Source organism: Lissotriton vulgaris, chromosome 4_1, assembly GCF_964263255.1.
Source record: "Lissotriton vulgaris chromosome 4_1, aLisVul1.2, whole genome shotgun sequence".
Classification (NCBI taxonomy): domain Eukaryota; kingdom Metazoa; phylum Chordata; class Amphibia; order Caudata; family Salamandridae; genus Lissotriton; species Lissotriton vulgaris.
Window position 1 is genome coordinate 2,010,769,842 of NC_141691.1, and position 20,195 is coordinate 2,010,790,036.

General features: G+C 42.5%; 1 protein-coding gene across 2 annotated transcripts in view; it reads right to left on the reverse strand.

Moving 5' to 3' along the window:
• Window positions 1-3,395: 3,395 nt before the first annotated feature.
• EPPK1 (epiplakin 1) overlaps window positions 3,396-20,195 on the reverse strand; it is a 172,636-nt gene continuing 155,836 nt past the window's right edge. For both annotated transcript variants that reach the window (XM_086966387.1, XM_086966388.1), the window contains one exon: window positions 3,396-14,476. In XM_086966387.1, the coding sequence (XP_086822513.1) occupies window positions 3,735-14,405 (10,671 nt within the window). In that variant the 5' untranslated portion in view covers window positions 14,406-14,476 and the 3' untranslated portion in view covers window positions 3,396-3,734. The remainder of the gene's footprint in view (window positions 14,477-20,195) is intronic.

Genomic DNA, 20,195 nt, shown 5'->3' on the forward strand with positions numbered 1-20,195 from the left:
CCCTGCCTTCCTGTCTCTGGCTCCAGACTAACTACAGGGGGTATGAAGCCCTTTGTGTGGATGCAGGGCACAGCCTATTCAACTGTATGTGGGGCGGTCTCCAGCTCTTCCTTCACATCCTGTGTTGATGGCCCATCCAGGCACACCCTACTGTGGGTGGCTGTCTAGGATGGATGCAGAAAGCACAACTGTCAACTACACCTAGTCATGTGAGCCAGAGACAGGCTGCAAGAACAAAATGGCTAAGGCAGGAAAATGCCAACTTTTTAAAAGTGTAATTTTCAAAATTGTAATTCAAAATCCAACTTCACCATGAGTTGGGATTTTTATCTACAATTCCAACAACACCAAACATGAGCTGGTTACCTGTTCCCATTTGGAAATGACAGGTTGTTAAATGTAATAAGGCTAACTCCAGTGTTATCCTATGGGAGAGGTAGGACTTGCAGTAGTGAAAAATGAATATAAGAGTTTTTCACTACCAGGACATGTAAACAGTAAATGTCCATGCCCTGCTATTTAAATACATTGCACCCTGCCTTCTGGGCTGAACAGGGCCTATGCTAGAGATGACATATGTTTTAACCCGTTGACCGTGGCGCGAATTCCACCGCAGTGCGGGTGATTTATGGAGTGGGCGTGTTTCAGACGGCCCCCCGGCCGTCCTCCGCACACTGTGACGTTGGAGGACCGGGGGCCGTCCGACGCACCGAACGGTTTAACAAGCATTTGCAATGCAATAGGTCTCGCATTTACGCAAGTTTAAGCTATTGGCATTGTAAATGACAATGCCTTTTATTTATGTTTTGGGAACGAAAACAAAAAAAAGCATTGTCATTTGTAATGTCAATAGCTCAAACTTGCGTAAAAGTGAGATATACTGCATTGAAAATGCTTGTTTACAAAGTAAGCCCTGCCATACTCGCTCTCCCTCAGAGCCTTCCCACCTCTCCTCTCCCTCTGCCCCCCCCCCCCCGCACCGAACATAGCAGCTTGGAATAAGATTTGAACTGCTACTGTTTGAAAATGCGCAGTGACCTTTTGTTAGATGTCAAGAAACAAAGTCACAGCCAACTTGATAAAAAAGTGACATTATACATACCTTGCAGTTGTGTCATAAAGTATACTCTCAACGAGTACGCTTCCTGAGGCACTGAGAGGCAGTTATATAGTCTTCTGACCTCTAACTTGCAACATTTACTGGGGAGTGCTTAAAATATTCAGTAGGCAGAGCCTACTAGTACAAATAATTCATTAAAAGGTGCATATCTTTACATGATGAATTTAGTTTTCCTTCTCTGTGTAATACAACCTTTCCAGTATTTTCTGGCTTCACGAAAATGGCAAGGTGGCGGAACACATGAGTGGCAGCATCAGCCTGTAAACTAAGCACATAACGGTTTAATTGACACTGACTAAATCGTATTTCCTGTTTTAAAATTGACTGACTTCAACGCAATGCATGAACAAATGTACGGAATGTACGAGGAGTTAGAAAAGAATTAAAAATAAAAATACAGCAACAAGACTTCCGTTTATTGTAATGAAATAGAATGCTACTATTTTCTTATGCAACATTGTGCTCTAGTGGCTCAGTAAGAAATCAGACCGAGATAAAAAATAACAAGGAACGGCATCAAAGCCACACAGTTGGCTGGAAGTTACTGCAATTTCACACCATCTTATGCTTAGCAATGGATAAGTCAGCACGCATACGCTCACAGTCTGTAAACAGTAACCAGACCCACGAGGAATGCAGCTGCCGCCCTGCGAGCCGCAGCTCGCTCTCGAGAGCAAAACGCCATGGGAGTGAAGGAGGTGGGACGTGCACCCACCTTTAGCCGTTTGCAGGCTACGATGACAAAACGACATAGGCAACAACCAACCCAATGTGTGGGCTGAGTCAGACCCACACAGAGTAGTGTAGAGTGCTTACAAGAAGCCTCGCAGAGCAGCGCATGTGCGCTGGCCCAGGCTCGACCTAAAAAGGAAGGTTTTGCCCTGGCAAAAGGTTTATTTTGCCAGGTGGAAATTGCAGTTTAAAACTGCAAACAAAGGCTGTAATGACAGGCCTGAGACATGTTTAAAGTGATACTTTAGTGGGTGGTACAATCAGGGCTGCAGGCTCACTAGCAGGGCCGGACTGGGAACCAAAACCGGCCCTGGTTAAGTGCTCGGCCGGCCACCCCCACCCCCCCAGGGGGTGTTGGGGGTGCGACTGCACTGTTTTTCATGAGTGTTTGGGTAAAAGAAACCTTTGGTGTCATCACTGGGGTCAGAGAGGATCTGGTTAATCGCTGCAAAAACGGCCCTGTAACAAAAATGGCCCCCAGGGGCCCAAAACCAGCCCCCACCCTTGCGGCGCACCCGGGGATTGCCCGGTGCCAGCAACGGCCAGTCCGGGCCTGCTCACTAGTAGTGTTTAATTTACAGGCCTTGGGCACAGTCAGAGCCACTTTACTAGGCACTTACAAGTAAATTAAATATGCTAATTGTGTATTAGCCAATGTTACCATGTTTTAAGGTGTTAGCACATGCACTTTTAGCACTGGTCAGCAGTGGTAAAGTGCCCAGAGTCCTACATCCAGCAAAAACAAGATCAGCAAAAATAGTGGGTGTGAAGGCAAAAGGTCTTGGGGAAGACAACTTTAAGTATGACAGGTCTGAAACAGCCTATGCCATTGTGTAGTGAGGCTCGCTAATTGAGATGAGTACTTGTGACTAAGCATTGGATATTAAACCTGTCTCCCTATATGCTTTCTATTCTCCCCATGTTTTATATTTTTCAATTCTTTTTATTGAAATTAAAAATGTTGAAACACTTGAAAATTGTGACATGCACAAGGTTTACAGTACCTGATTTTAAAAGGAGTATGGCAATTGTGACAGGCATACAGCATCTTGACCATGTTTTTCGCCCTCTGGCATATTTCCCCACAAACATGCCTTTTAATCACTCTTTAACTGCATTCGAATGGCATATCTTGTACTCAGAGTTGTGGGCAATCCTATATCATTTGCGGTGTAACCTGTACTCTGTCTTGTAACGTGTGTAAAGCACTCTGTTACCCACAGGAGTCTAGACCCTACTATGTAAAACTAGAAATAACTAAATATATCTGTTTATACACTGTGTTTTAAATCATTATTAAACACAGTGCCATACTTTAATGATATTTTCAGATATTGTGTTTAGAATTCTTGCTCTATTTCGATCAGTCATATGAAATTTTTCTTTTGAAACAGTTCGTTATATAATCTCATCCTGGAATTTAGGGCTGACATTTTTAAATGGGTTCTACATTTGCCATTCCTTATGCAATATAGTCATAACAAACACTTGGACAGAATTATCTAGCAGTGAGAGGGAAATAAATTACAAGCACTACAAACCGTAAAAAAAACATTCATTTATTTGCTGGCGGCACAAGCCACTAAATATATGAAACCACTTTGAATGGTATACCACTCGTTATAGACAAAGGTAGCAAGACCTTGTACAAAAAGGGAACTTAATACCATCTGTGTAACAATGGGGATCAGAGGTTTTTTTCCTCCTAGTACACTCTCTGAATTCAGTATTTTATATCACAAAAGACCACTATGGAGCATCTCCTCATCATGTTCTTTTACAGGGGAGTCAGGGTTAGAATCCCAGTGTCTTTGAGAATTGGGCATTCTTGCTGTTAAATGAGCTAAAAAAGAGTAAACGGTGTCAATGGGCATTTTAGACCCTACTTTTTATTCACAGAAAGCAAGCATAGTCCAGTTTCTGGGTCCTGAATGCCTCTTTCAAGAAGCTGCATGTATGTGAGGTTCTCGTGGGTGTTGGGGTCAAAGAATCCTTTGGTGTCATCGCTGGGGTCAGAAAGGATCTGGTTCATCTCTTCGTCAAAGTAGCCCCTCTTGTACGCAACCTCCACAGGGACGCGGTGACTGTGCACAGGGTCGATGATGCCTCCTGTGGCAATCTGGGCCTCCAACAGACGGATTCCATGGTCCTTCACAATCAGTTCTTTGTTCATAGCCTGGAAAAGAGAGATTTTCTGTCCAGTGTAGGGATCCGTGTAACCGGTCACTGCTTTTTCAGCAGACAGAAGCTTAGCATGCAGTTCCCGGCCAATCACTCCAGCTGACACAGCTTCATCTACAGAAAGTTTCTCGTTGGTCAGAGGGTTAATCATGAATCCAGTGGCGGCTTGAGCCTCGAGGAGGACCAGGGCAGTTCCAGGTCTCAGAATACGCTTGCCCATGGCTTCGTAAATGCTCATCTTCTCCATCTTTGTAGGGTCTTTCTTAGAGGCCACAAACACACCAGCGATGCAGTTAGTTCCTTCCAAGTATCGCTTCACAGAGTCCATTTGTGTGACTTCTTCTAGGGTCTTTTTGCCCTGTGTGAGATCGGTCAGAGTCTTTGTGTCGATGATCTCTGAGCTGAGCAGCTCTGAAGCTGTGACTTGTCTCCTGAGACCCTTAAACTTCAACTTGCTGCTTCGTTCTTCAAACTCCTCGATAGTGGTGGTGACAATTTGGATAAGTTCCTCTAATGTCAATTCTCCTGATTTATATTTTCTGAGAAGCTCATTTCTTTTCTCTTCATAAATGTATTTGGAATTCAGAAGCTCCCATACAGAAAGCCCTTGCCCTTTGAACTCACCAACAGGGATTTTGATTTTTGCACCCTGCAGCAGCTCTCTGGTTTGTGAGTCACTTTCTCCTGAGACCTCCTTTGTGGCGTGCCTCAGGTCTAAAGAGCTATGCTCGCTCACTGTATCTTTAAAGGTGCTGGTGAGTATAGTTATGACATCTTCTATCACTGTTGTGTATTTTTTGAAGAGAGTCTGTTTTGTTTCCTGGGGGATGTGTTTGGAACTAAGAACAGTCAACAAGGAAACATTATGACTTTGAAGTTGAGGGATATTGACATGGAAATATTTCAAAGTCTTTTTAATTTCTTCATCTGATTTTAAAGTCTTTTTAATTTCTTCATCTGACTTCCTACGTCCATCTTGATCACTCTCTGAATGCCCTTCATGTTTACCTTTGTCGATAGCAGTATCAGTATTGCCAGATTGTGACTTAAATTGAATTTCCATCCGTTGTTCTTTGTCTTCAGTGTACTTTTGTTCACTGCTGCCCTTGCCTTTAGTTTGCTCAATAGTGGTAACCAGAACAATTTTGAGCTGCTCGAATGTTAACTTTCCTGACTTAAACTTATGCAAGAGTTCCTGCCTTTGTTCCTCTGTAATGTATCGAGAGAAGAATATGTCCCAGATGGAAATGTTCTCCCTGCTAAACATCCCAGGAGGGGCATCGACTAAATTTGATTGCATGAAGACTTTGAGCTGCTTGTCTATCGGGAACCATGATGTGCCTTTCTCAGCCACATCAAGCATGTAGAGCCTTGTCTCTGGGTCCTGGACACATCTCTCAAGCAGTTGCATGTAAGTTAGGTTTTCATGAGTGTTGGGGTCAAAGAACCCTTTAGTGTCATCGCTGGGGTCAGAGAGGATCTGGTTCATCTCTTCATCAAAATAACCTCTCTTGTAGGCAACTTCTACAGGGACTCTGTGACTATGCACTGGATCAATAATGCCTCCTGTGGCAATCTGAGCCTCCAGCAGACGGATGCCATGATCTTTCACGATCAGCTCTTTCTTCATGGCCTGGAAAAGGGAGATTTCTTTCTCAGTGTAGGGATCTCTGTAGCCAGTCACTGCTCGTTCAGCAGAGAGAAGTTTGGTGCGGAGATCTTGTCCCACCACTCCAGCAGAAACCGCTTCCTCTACGGAAAGCTTCTTGTTTTGCAAAGGGTCAATGATGAAGCCCGTGGCAGCCTGTGCCTCGAGAAGCACCAGAGCAGTTCCGGGTCTTAGGATGTTTTTCTGCATAGCTTGATGTATGCTCATCTTTTCCCTCTTGGATTGGCCTTTTTTAAGTGGCAGCAAAACTCCAGCAATGCAACTGGTGCCTTCCAGATATCTTTTAACAGAATCTATTTGATTAACTTGCTCCAAAGTCTTACTGCCTTGGGTAAGTTCATCTAGTGTCTTCTTGTCAATGATTTCAGAAGTGAACAGCTCTGCGGCACTGACTTGTCTTCTGAGGCCTTTGAACATCAGCATAATGCGTCTCTCTTCTGTTTTCTCAATTATGGTGATAAGAGTTGTGGACATTTCCTGTACAGTCAAGTCCCCTGATTTGTACTTTTGTAGAATCTCACTCTTTTTTAACTTTGATACATAGGTAGACTCCAAAATATCCCATAGAGACATTTTCTGTCCTTTGAACTGTCCTACGGGTATCTCAACCAGGGTATCCTGCAAATGGTGTTGTGTTTGCTCATCCACTTGCCAAAAATCAGAGTCACCCAACTGGGAGATCATCAATGCATCATTCAAATCCAAACCCTCTTTCCCTGCTCCTCTTTCATTAACGATACTGGAAACAACTGTTGCAATTTCCCTTACAGTCAGTCTGCACTTTTTCAGAAGTTCATGTCGTTTGTCGACAGTGATGGACTGATTATGTAGGAGATCCCAGATAGAACACCTTTGACCTTGGAATTGCCCTTCTGTGACATCGATTTTGATATCCTGCAAAGCATTTTTCAGAGCTTCCTCTGACGGATAAGACTCCTCAATGATGGTGGTAATAATTGTAACTAGTTGCTCCAAAGTAATAGTTCCTGATTGGTATTTCTCAAGCAGTTCTTTCCTTTTTTCTTCTGAGATGTACTTGGAGTTCAGAAGTTCCCACAGAGAAAGTTTCTGACCTCTAAATTCACCTACAGTGATGTCAATAATTTTGGACTCAAGGGCAAACTGGATTGCTTCACTTGTGCCTTTTCCCTTCTCAGCTGCCCCAAGTGTAGAAGAGAGAAAGCTTTGTATTTTCTCCACTGTTGCTCTGTGCTTTTCAAGAAGGTTGTGCCTTTCATCTGTTTGCACGTATGTGGAGTGGAGTAGATCCCACACAGTTTTCCTCTGCCCTTGGAAGTCGCCGGCAGTGATGTCAATGTTGATGAACTGTAAGGCTCGGTTGATTTGATCTTTCTCATCGGACTGTGGTTCAGTTTCGTTGACAGTTGTGTCTTCCTTTTTCCCATCATGCTGAGTCTGTTGGTTGATTACAGTGGTGGAATTAATAGTTTTTTCAGTGTTTCCAGCCTCATTCTCTTTGGAAACTATCACATCTACAGTGGTGCCATTCATATTTTGGGAGTTACTCTTGTGTTCTGTTTCTTTAATAATCGTGAGAATGTTTGTGATAAGTTCATCAATGGTTAATGTTCCTGATTCGTATCTTTTTAGGATCTCTTGTCGTTTCTCCTCAGAGGTGTAGTAGTAGTTGATGAGTTCCCACACAGACACCTGTTGCCCTTGAAAGTGACCTGAAGTGATTTGAGTAAACTTGTTCTTCAAAAAAGTTAGACCTTTGTTACCTCCTTCGTATTTCGGAGCTCCTTTTTCCAACACGTCAAGCATGTACAGTCCAGTCTCGGAATCCCGGACACACCTCTCGAGCAGCTGCATGTAGGTGAGGTTTTCATGAGTGTTTGGGTCAAAGAAACCTTTGGTGTCATCACTGGGGTCAGAGAGGATCTGGTTCATCTCTTCATCAAAGTATCCCCTCTTATACGCAACCTCCACTGGGACGCGATGGCTGTGCACAGGATCAATGATGCCTCCTGTGGCAATCTGGGCTTCCAACAGACGGATTCCATGATCTTTCACGATCAGTTCTTTGTTCATAGCCTGGAAAAGGGAGATTTTTTGATCGGTGTAGGGGTCTGTGTAACCAGTCACTCCTCTTTCAGCAGAGAGAAGTTTGGGGTAAAGACTTTGGTCAATGACCTCTGCTGCCAATGCTTCGTCCACTGAGAGTTTTTTGTTTTTCAAGGGGTCTATAATGAATCCGGTGGCAGCCTGTGCCTCGAGCAGCACCAGGGCAGTTCCTGGCCTCAGAAATCCTTTCCACATGGCCTGATAAATGCTCATTTTCTCCTTCTTAGATGGATTTTTCTTGGACGGCACAAATACTCCAGCAATGCAGCTTGTTCCTTCGAGGTATCTCTTAACTAAATCCATTTGAGTCACCTCTTCAACAGTTTTACTGCCCTGGGTCAGTTCATTGAGTGTCTTCTGGTCAATGATTTCTGATGTCAGCAGCTCTGAGGCAGTGATCTGTCTTCTTAGTCCTTTGAACTTTAATTTGCTGCTTCTTTCTTCTGTTTCCACGATGATGGTGGTGATGGTTTTGATGAGTTCAGATTCACTCATCTCTCCTGCTTGGAACCTCTTCAGGAGCTCCTTTCTTTTTTCCTCTGAGATGTACTTTGAGTTAAGCAATTCCCACACACTGACTTTCTGCCCTTTATATTCACCTACATTGATGTCGGTCGTGAGATACGTCAAAGTTTTTGTCGCTTCTTGATCTATGACGAAAGAGTCAGTCTCATCAGTGACGGTTCTTGTTATGATGTCTATGATTTCTTTGACAGTCAGTTTGTAATTCTTTAACAGATCTTCCCTTTGTCCGACTGTAATGTATTCTGAGTGCAGAAGGTCCCAGATTGTAACTTTCTGTCCTTGATACCGTCCCACTTTTACATCAACAGTGATGGACCGTAAGGCCTTCTCAATATCTTCTTCCTGAGGCACACCATCTTTGTTTGTCGGAAGCGCACTTGTACCCTCCTGCTGTTTTTGTTTTATTATTTCATTTACCTCTTCTTTCTTTTCAAAAGTGGCAATGAGAGAGTTAATTATTTCTTCCACTGCTGTTTTGTGCCTCTTCAGGTGATTGTTTCGCTTGTCTTCAGGTGTGTACTTGGAGTGCAGTAGATCCCACACAGTTTTCTTCTGCCCTTGGAAGTCGCCGGCAGTGATGTCAATGATGAAGAACTGTAAGGCTCGGTTGATTTGATCTTTCTCATCGGACTGTTGTTCAGTCTTGTTGACAATTGTGTCTTCCTTTTTCCCATCATGCTGAGTCTGTTGGTTGATTAAAGTGGTGGAATTAATAGTTTTTTCAGTGTTTCCAGCCTCATTCTCATTTGAAACTATCGCATCTACAGTGGTACCATTCATACTTTGGTAGTTACTCTTGTGTTCTGTTTCTTTAATAATCGTGAGGATGTTTGTGATAAGTTCATCAATGGAAAATGTTCCTGATTCGTATCTTTTTAGGATCTCTTGTCGTTTCTCCTCGGAGGTGTAGTAGTAGTTGATGAGTTCCCATACAGACACCTGTTGCCCTTGGAAGTGACCTGAAGTGATAAGAGTAAACTTGTTCTTCAAAAAGGTTAGACCTTTGTTACCTCCTTCGTATTTCGGAGCTCCTTTTTCCAAGACGTCAAGCATGTACAGTCCAGTCTCGGAATCCCGGACACACCTCTCGAGCAGCTGCATGTAGGTGAGGTTTTCATGAGTGTTTGGGTCAAAGAAACCTTTGGTGTCATCAGTAGGGTCAGAGAGGATCTGGTTCATCTCTTCATCAAAGTATCCCCTCTTATACGCAACCTCCACAGGGACACGATGGCTGTGCACAGGATCAATGATGCCTCCTGTGGCAATCTGGGCCTCCAACAGACGGATTCCATGATCTTTCACAATAAGTTCTTTGTTCATAGCCTGGAACAGCGAGATTTTTTGTTCGGTGTAGGGATCTTTGTAACCAGTCACTCCTCTTTCAGCAGAGAGAAGTTTGGGGTAAAGACTTTGGTCAATGACCTCTGCTGCCAATGCTTCGTCCACTGAGAGTTTTTTGTTCTTCAAGGGGTCTATAATGAATCCGGTGGCAGCCTGTGCCTCGAGAAGTACCAGGGCAGTTCCTGGCCTCAGAAATCCTTTCCACATGGCCTGATAGATGCTCATTTTCTCCTTCTTAGATGGGTTTGTCTTGGACGGCACAATCACTCCAGCAATGCAGCTTGTTCCTTCGAGGTATCTCTTCACTAAATCCATTTGAGTCACCTCTTCAATAGTTTTACTGCCCTGGGTCAGTTCATTGAGTGTCTTCTGGTCAATGATTTCTGATGTCAGCAGCTCTGAGGCAGTGACCTGTCTTCTCAGTCCTTTGAACTTTAACTTGCTGCTTCGTTCTTCTGTTTCCACGATGATGGTGGTGATGGTTTTGATGAGTTCAGATTCACTCATCTCTCCTGCTTGGAACCTCTTCAGGAGCTCCTTTCTTTTTTCCTCTGAGATGTACTTCGAGTTAAGCAATTCCCACACACTGACTTTCTGCCCTTTATATTCACCTACATTGATGTCGGTGGTGAGGGACCTCAAAGTTTTTGTCGCTTCTTGATCTATGAAGAAAGAGTCAGTCTCATCAGTGACGGTTCTTGTTATGATGTCTATGATTTCTTTGACAGTCAGTTTGTAATTCTTTAACAGATCTTCCCTTTGTCCGTCTGTAATGTATTCTGAGTGCAGAAGGTCCCAGACTGTAACTTTCTGTCCTTGATACCGTCCCACTTTTACATCAACAGTGATGGACCGTAAGGCCTTCTCAATGTCTTCTTCCTGAGGCCCACCATCTTTGTTTGTCGGATGTGCACTTGTACCCTCCTGCTGTTTTTGTTTTATTATTTCATTTACCTCTTCTTTCTTTTCAATAGTGGCAATGAGAGAGTTAATTATTTCTTCCACTGCTGTTTTGTGCCTCTTCAGGTGATCATTTAGCTTGTCTTCAGGTGTGTACTTGGAGTGCAGTAGATCCCACACAGTTTTCCTCTGCCCTTGGAAGTCGCCGGCAGTGATGTCAATGTTGATGAACTGTAAGGCTCGGTTGATTTGATCTTTCTCATCGGACTGTTGTTCAGTCTTGTTGACAGTTGTGTCTTCCTTTTTTCCATCATGCTGAGTCTGTTGGTTGATTACAGTGGTGGAATGAATTGTTTTTTCAGGGTTTGTAGACTGATTCTCTTTGGAAACTATCACATCTACAGTGGTGCCATTCATATTTTGGGAGTTACTCTTGTGTTCTGTTTCTTTAATAATCGTGAGAATGTTTGTGATAAGTTCATCAATGGTTAATGTTCCTGATTCATATCTTTTTAGGATCTCTTGTCGTTTCTCCTCAGAGGTGTAGTAGTAGTTGATGAGTTCCCACACAGACACCTGTTGCCCTTGGAAGTGACCTGAACTGATATGAGTAAACTTGTTCTTCAAAAAGGTTAGACCTTTGTTACCTCCTTCGTATTTCGGAGCTCCTTTTTCCAAGACGTCAAGCATGTACAGTCCAGTCTCGGAATCCCGGACACACCTCTCGAGCAGCTGCATGTAGGTGAGGTTTTCATGAGTGTTTGGGTCAAAGAAACCTTTGGTGTCATCACTGGGGTCAGAGAGGATCTGGTTCATCTCTTCATCAAAGTATCCCCTCTTATACGCAACCTCCACTGGGACGCGATGGCTGTGCACAGGATCAATGATGCCTCCTGTGGCAATCTGGGCCTCCAGCAGACGGATTCCATGATCTTTCACAATCAGTTCTTTGTTCATAGCCTGGAACAGCGAGATTTTTTGTTCGGTGTAGGGATCTTTGTAACCAGTCACTCCTCTTTCAGCAGAGAGAAGTTTGGGGTAAAGACTTTGGTCAATGACCTCTGCTGCCAATGCTTCGTCCACTGAGAGTTTTTTGTTTTTCAAGGGGTCTATAATGAATCCGGTGGCAGCCTGTGCCTCGAGCAGCACTAGGGCAGTTCCTGGCCTCAGAAATCCTTTCCACATGGCCTGATAGATGCTCATTTTCTCCTTCTTAGATGGGTTTGTCTTGGATGGCACAATCACTCCAGCAATGCAGCTTGTTCCTTCAAGGTATCTCTTCACTAAATCCATTTGAGTCACCTCTTCAACTGTTTTACTGCCCTGGGTCAGTTCATTGAGTGTCTTCTGATCAATGATTTCTGATGTCAGCAGCTCTGAGGCAGTGATCTGTCTTCTTAGTCCTTTGAACTTTAACTTGCTGCTTCTTTCTTCTGTTTCCACGATGATGGTGGTGATGGTTTTGATGAGTTCAGATTCACTCATCTCTCCTGCTTGGAACCTCTTCAGGAGCTCCTTTCTTTTTTCCTCTGAGATGTACTTCGAGTTAAGCAATTCCCACACACTGACTTTCTGCCCTTTATATTCACCTACATTTATGTCGGTGGTGAGGGACCTCAAAGTTTTTGTCGCTTCTTGATCTATGAAGAAAGAGTCAGTCTCATCAGTGACGGTTCTTGTTATGATGTCTATGATTTCTTTGACAGTCAGTTTGTAATTCTTTAACAGATCTTCCCTTTGTCCGTCTGTAATGTATTCTGAGTGCAGAAGGTCCCAGACTGTAACTTTCTGTCCTTGATACCGTCCCACTTTTACATCAACCGTGATGGACCGTAAGGCCTTCTCAATGTCTTCTTCCTGAGGCACACCATCTTTGTTTGTCGGATGTGCACTTGTACCCTCCTGCTTTTTTTGTTTTATTATTTCATTTACCTCTTCTTTCTTTTCAGTAGTGGTAATGATAGAGTTAATGATTTCTTCCACTGCTGTTTTGTGCCTCTTCAGGTGATTGTTGCGTTTGTCTTCAGGTGTGTACTTGGAGTGCAGTAGATCCCACACAGTTTTCCTCTGCCCTTGGAAGTCACCGGCAGTGATGTCAATGTTGATCAACTGTAATGCTCGGTTGATTTGATCTTTCTCATCGGACTGTGTTCCAGTCTTGTTGACAGTTGTGTCTTTATTTTCCCCATCAAGCTTACTCTGATGGATAAGGATAGTGGTGGAAATAATAGTCTTTTGGGTGTTTCCTTTCTCGTTGGAGGCCATGCCATCTACAGTGGTGCCATTCATATTTTGGGAGTTACTCTTGTGATCTGTTTCTTTAATAATCGTGAGGATGTTTGTGATGAGTTGATCAATGGTTAATGTTCCTGATTCATATCTTTTTAGGATCTCTTGTCGTTTCTCCTCGGAGTTGTAGTAGTAGTTGATGAGCTCCCACACAGACACCTGTTGCCCTTGGAAGTGACCTGAAGTGATATGAGTAAACTTATTCTTCAAAAAGGTGAGACTTTTGATGCCTCCATCGTATTTCTTTGCTCCTTTTTCCAAGACGTCGAGCATGTACAGTCCAGTCTCGGAATCCCGGACACACCTCTCGAGCAGCTGCATGTAGGTGAGGTTTTCATGAGTGTTTGGGTCAAAGAAACCTTTGGTGTCATCACTGGGGTCAGAGAGGATCTGGTTCATCTCTTCATCAAAATATCCCCTCTTATACGCAACCTCCACAGGGACGCGATGGCTGTGCACAGGATCGATTATGCCTCCTGTGGCAATCTGGGCCTCCAACAGACGGATTCCATGGTCTTTCACAATCAGTTCTTTGTTCATAGCCTGGAAAAGGGAGATTTTTTGCTCAGTGTAGGGATCTTTGTAACCAGTCACTCCTCTTTCAGCAGAGAGAAGTTTGGCGTAAAGACTTTGGTCAATGACCTCTGCTGCCAATGCTTCGTCCACTGAGAGTTTTTTGTTTTTCAAGGGGTCTATAATGAATCCAGTGGCAGCCTGTGCCTCGAGCAGCACTAGGGCAGTTCCTGGTCTCAGAAATCCTTTTCTCATGGCCTGATAGATGCTCATTTTCTCCTTCTTAGATGGGTTTGTCTTGGACGGCACAATCACTCCAGCAATGCAGCTTGTTCCTTCGAGGTATCTCTTCACTACATCCATTTGAGTCACCTCTTCAACAGTTTTACTGCCCTGGGTCAGTTCATTGAGTGTCTTCTGGTCAATGATTTCTGATGTCAGCAGCTCTGAGGCAGTGACCTGTCTTCTGAGACCTTTGAACTTTAACTTGCTGCTTCTCTCTTCTGTTTCTGTGATGATGGCGGTGATGGTGTTGATGAGTTCAGATTCACTCATCTCTCCGGCTTTGAACCTCTTCAGGAGTTCCTTTCTTTTTTTCTCTGAGATGTATTTTGAGTTGAGCAATTCCCACAAGTTTACTTTTTGATCTTTGTATTCACCTACATGAATTGCAACAGTGAGTGACCTAAATTTGTTGATCTGTTCTTCCGTTAAGTGAATTTCTGTCTTTTCCATGTCATCAATGGTTCTAGTAACAATGGTGATTATTTCTTTGATAGTCAATCTATAGTTTTTCAACAACTCCTGTCGTTTCCCCTCATTGATATACCTAGAGTGCAAAAGGTCCCAGACAGAAACATTTTTTCCTTTAAATTCTCCTACATTGACCTGAACCTTGATTGATCCTAGGGCATTTTTTAAATCCTCCTCATTGGCAAAGCTATCCCCGGCTTTTATCTCTTGTGCTGCAATTTTTCTTTGTGCGTCTGCCATCTTTTCTTCTGTCATCCCCAACGTGGTAAGTATATTCCGCTTTTTACCACTCAGCATAAATTTTCTTGGACAGATTTCACTTTCTTTTGCCGATTTGGGACTCTTCTTTTTCAGATGTTAATATGTCTCTGGAAAAAATGGAAAGAGTACAGAAGTTAGCTGTAATAAGTCTTAGATTCATCTCATGGAACATGTAGTCATGTCTGAGTATATCTATACGTTATACTTATATGCTGATCGTGCTGCTAACTATTTTAAGAAAAGGGGGACCCCTGCTTAATAAATTACTTGTCAAGAGCAGGGAAAAGCAACTATAGGTTTGAAAACATTCTTAGGCAAGAAATATTACACATAGATTTGCGGGCATACAAATATTAACTTAACCTGTATATATATAGTAAACAAAGAACTATGATCAACAATAGACAATGAGCCGAATATAATCTGTTCAAAATTACAAACATACTTTTATTTCTTATACAATATTACAAAAGTTGACTGAAGTTAAAATGTAATTGAAAAGTTTGTTAAACAGCTGTTTGGATGTTGTCCTTAAAGTTCATTGATACATAATTGTAACTACAACTTCAAGCTTTCCGCAATACAATTCATGATCATGTTTGACAAGGAATGTGTGTTTTTTTGAAATATCAATTATGTATCGAAGAACTTTAAGAACAATTTCTAAACAGCTGTTTAACAAACTTTTCAATTACATTTTAACTTCAGTGAACTTTTGTAATATTGTATAAGAAATAAAAGTATTTTTATAATGTCTATTGTTGATCAGAGTTCTTTGTTAACACCTTCACTGCTCTTTGAATTCTTCCCCTGTGCTGGGCTATAATGTTAATGGGTGTGGTCATGACAAGCTCAGCTCCTCATGAGCACATGAGCACTGTGCCTCATGACGAGCTGAGCTCATCATGAGCACCGAAGGGGTTAATTGTATATCTACATGTTAAGTTAATATTCATATGCCTGCAAATCTATGTGTAGCATTTCTTGTTTGAGAATGTTTTCAAAACTATAGGGTGCTGCAAAATAACACATCCTCAGAGTGACCTATGAAACCCACACACGTTTTCATCCTGACCTGTTAGTACAAACAATAATGAATACAATGAAAAACATTCTGATAATTATGAGTGGGACAAGTGTCACAGTGAAACTATTCTCTTGCATACTACTCAGTTGCATCTCCCATAGAATGCATGATCACAAAACTACAAAATATATGTAAAACATCTTATTTAGACAATATTTATGCACAGGATTGACAGTGCTTCAGGCGCAAAACCCATTGTTACATAAATTTGGAAATATATCGTTGATTAGTACAGTATTTACTAGATCATTCATTAGAGCCCTTCTCTATAGTAATTTTCACTTTCATTGAGATGTATCTGTAGGTTTCTACAATAAATCAGTCATCAGTAGTCTCCCCCCCGCGGCCCCATGTAGTAAACTTATAAAAACTATGTTCAGTATTGATAAAAAGTAAATCAAATAAATGTCCTGCATAATGATTGTAATCTTACAATGGTATCCATAAAACCATGATCAATCAACGATTATTATTGACTCAAAACTTGCATTTATTACATTTTAGTATTATGAATTAAACTTGTAGCTGTAAACCAATTTTGTATATTCATTTAAGTACTCATTGTATTGATTGATTGCACTACTAAAGCCTCCATTTCTTACACCAACATTCTCCCCGTGACTTCAGCTTCTTGCGTGATGCGGCAACCGGTGCAATGAAGACCCCCTTTGACTTTATGCTGAGGACTCCTGATATCATCCAACGTGCAACTGATCCAATGCACCCAAACAAAACTCCCTGAAATTAGCTTGCTCCAACATAACCAACCTTATATGTCACTATCTTCGACAAGTGGACTGGTCCAACCATGTAACCATTGTCCTTGACCTCCACCACATCTCAAGAAAGGAACTATGGAACACAGAAGTCCGCTAATCTCTTAATATCTTTCAAGAACCTTCCACATAGCACAAACGCCTCCCAGTGCTACCCACCACCTCCAAACCTAACTAGAACATGGAAGACCGTAACCCTCGACTTCAATCACACCCTCCTCATGACAGCAGACAGCTACATGCCCCTGAAACTCTGGTCAAAGAAAGTTACATTCTTTGACTCCAGTACAATAATGAAATCACCAATAGCAAGAGATCAATGGTGACAATCCGACCCCTCTTCTCAACATAATCATTTACTCTATTACCGAAGACCTCTTCCTGGAGTCCCTCAGGACTGGGTAAATCCTGCCTGTGGTGAAGAAACTCAACGTGGATATGGATGAACAAACTGACAACAGCCCAATCACCCACCTTCCCTTCATGGAGAAAATCATTGATAGGCCATTGCCAGCTATTAGAACAAGAATCTCAAGACCAACAACCTCCCACAAGACGTCCAATCTGGGATCAGGCAATCGTGTAACACATAAACAGCTGCAGTCAGAGTGGTTGCAATGCACAAGCCATACCAAGCAATGGCAACAATAGTTTCCTCTTCTCAATTTCTTAGCAACCATCAGTTGCATCGACCACTAAGCTTTATTCGGCATCCTAATAACCACAACAGGCTCTGTTAGATGCATACTGCAGGGATTTGAGTCATACCTAACTGAGTCCGGCTTGTCCACATAGACACCTTGAGAATGTAACCCATCAACATCACATGTGGTGTACCAAAGGTTCCAGTCCTCTGAGATCATCTTCACCTTCTGCATGCATCCTTCTAAACTAGAGGAAGGCTACAATACATGAATATCCACATGGCATGTAAGTCTGCCTGACTGTATATAAAACTGACTTGTTGCTATTTACCTCTGCCTGACCTTATAGTATATAAAACTGCCTATTGCCCTTGAAAGTGACCTGAAGTGATATGAGTAAACTGGATGTTTAAAGCTTACCTCAAAGGCAGGCCAACAAAAACCAAATTCCCCCACATGGCATCTGAGACTAAAGACCAACAAATTCAAAACTAGTGCTCGCCATTGAATCTATATGGCTTTTTACATCACACTCACAGATTGTACTAATTCTCCACATAGACTCATCTTTCAGCTTCAAGATCCACATAGCTCAGAATACAAAAACTACTTGGTACCAAATATCCCTGCTTTGGGAGCAAAATCCTCCCTTCCAAAAGTAGACTACAGAGCTGCTGTAAAAGCCCTGGTCTTTTATCACATTGATGGTGGAACCCTGGAGAATTCTCTTCTCCCATATACCCACCTCTCTTGTTGCAAACACCAACCTCACTATTTTGTGCAGCACCCCACTGCTTTTTAGCTGGGTTCGGGATTATTAAAGTCCATACATACACACATATTGATTCTTAAGAGGGACATGAACTGCCATTCTTCGATGATACCTATAACACATTACATCCCAGTGTTAAATGTTGGTAAACTATGTGTACTTATGTTGGCATACTTTGGGAACAACACTCTAGGCACTGTTTGTGGGTTGAAGTCTGTAGCTCCTCTCCCTTTCATCCAGAGTCCACGATAACCAGTCCTGAAGGGAGTGCTTTGGGTGTTATTTAGCGGCAATTGGTGAAGCATGTTTGTGGATCGGATGCAGTTGACCCCGCAGGAGAATAGTTTGGGGGTGCAAGGGCATAACATTTAGAGACATATGCCAGTACCCCCACAAGTGCCACTGTGGAAGATGAGGCAATAGACCAAAAAGATGAGAATGATGATGGGTACACCCTGACATTATAGGGTAATCCTGTGCAAAAGAAAACATCTCTAGTGTAGAGGTATTGTTTTTTCCCGGGCCCAAATGACAGTGAAAAAATGGAATTCAATGTGGCAGCACTGGGTACTTTGGCAAAGTATGGGCCAATAGTTGGAAATCAATCACATGTGCAATTTAAAGACAGAAGGAAAGTTGTTGAGCCAAAGAGCCAACGTTATAAAGGGCTCTCAATATTCCAAAATGTATGGAACACAACTAAATGTCCGGAGGATTTGAATGCCAATGGGAGGGAAGGAAGAATGATGTAAAGCCAGATGTGAATAAAGTGAATCTGAAACAAGGAAAAGATAAATGGTAGAGAACGGTGGGCGAGGGAAGAACACCAGTTGTTCATGGCAGGGTAGTAGTAAACATTTAGCAGTATCTAAAAGTTGTGCAAAATTCTACTTACAACAGTGCATGTGTAAATGAACTGGGAATCATACCCAAGTGTGTAGGGATGGGAGCGGAGAAGAATGATCAAGGTGAGTAGCAGAGGGGGATGATAACAAAACTGGCAATATTGGTAAATGAGAGTGAAAGAACTGGGAAAAAATGGGTATAATAATGTGGGACATTGGAGCTGTCCATTCTGTGTAGTATAGATTCATGGTTTAAATGTAGAGATATAGGTGGATGATTTGGGTTTGTCTTACTAGAAAACCCTATGCTATGATCATTAAATCCTCAAAGAATTGGCAATACAGGCATCGGAGTGTCTTGTGAAGTGTGAATGCTAAAGTTCGAATAATTTGTAGCGGAGTTACGATTCATGGACAGAAGAATATATGGGAGTACATGTGGTGGGATAATGAAAGCATGTTGTATGACTGAAGAGAGCAGTTAAGATCATGTTATATCCATAATATAATTTTTAAGCCTTGTCTGCAAACTTAAATGATGGAGTGCAGCTAGAGAGGGAGTTCATTCACATATTTTGTGGTTAGGGTATTTGAAAGTGTTCACCAATCGCATTTTCCTACAGGATAATCCCTAGCTCTAGATGTAAAAATAATGAATGAGCCTTTATTATTTAGAGGGGCATTGAAAGCAGTGTTGTCCAGATTTTGTATGGGTGCCATATTTCAAGCAATAGAAGCCTCCGAGCGGTTGACTTCAGTTGTTTTAGCATACAAATAGCTGGATTCAAATATGTATGGATCTGCGGGATCCTAATGATGTATTTCAGCAGATAGACATCATCTACCAAGCTTAAATTAGATGTTGGCTTTTGTGGGTGAGGGAACTGGTGTTCTGCACCCCAGACATGCCAAGTGTTTATTATCAAATCACACTGCATCCAGAACCGTGTCATCCAGTGGCGTAACGAAACTTAAGGAGGGCCCCCTGCAAAGTACTTAGAGGGCCCCATCAAGCCTCCTGACCCAGTCAGGAGCTCTCAGCTGCCGCCTGTGCACAGTACTGGAGGGGGCCCCCTGGAGAGGAGCTCGGGCCCCCCGCACCACGAGGCTGTTACGCCACTGGTGCCATCTGCCATCCTTTCTTGCATACGAGGTGCATGTCAATTTCTTAGTATGCTGTTTGTTTTAGCATTGGCTTCTGCACGTTTTCAGCCGGATATGCAGAAGCATATAAAAGTTTGGTGAATATGACACATTTTCAAGATGACACTGTCGTCTAGAATGTTAAGGCATATCATTGAAAAGGCAGTGGAGTATGTGAGGTCGTATGTGTGCAAGAGGATTTCAAGAAGGGAAAATTGGCAAATCAGTAGCCGATGCATTAAAGCCACATGACAACAAGGACATGACCGTGATTCTGACAGATGCATGGGGGTAGTGGCTGTTGTGTTGCTGGTGATGGATGGGGACGCTCATGGAATTACCTCTGCATGTGAATATTAAAAGGGGCTGAATATGATCACCATTGACAAGGAAGCATTGTTTTTTGTGAGGCGCTTAACATTTAGAATCTATGTGTGGGGCGAGGAGTTTAAAGTCTATAGTCACAGTAAACTATTGGTGGACATTTTCTCCACAAAAGGAGCAAGTCTATCACTGTCATGTACTACAAAATGGCTGTGTAGACTACACGAGTTTACCT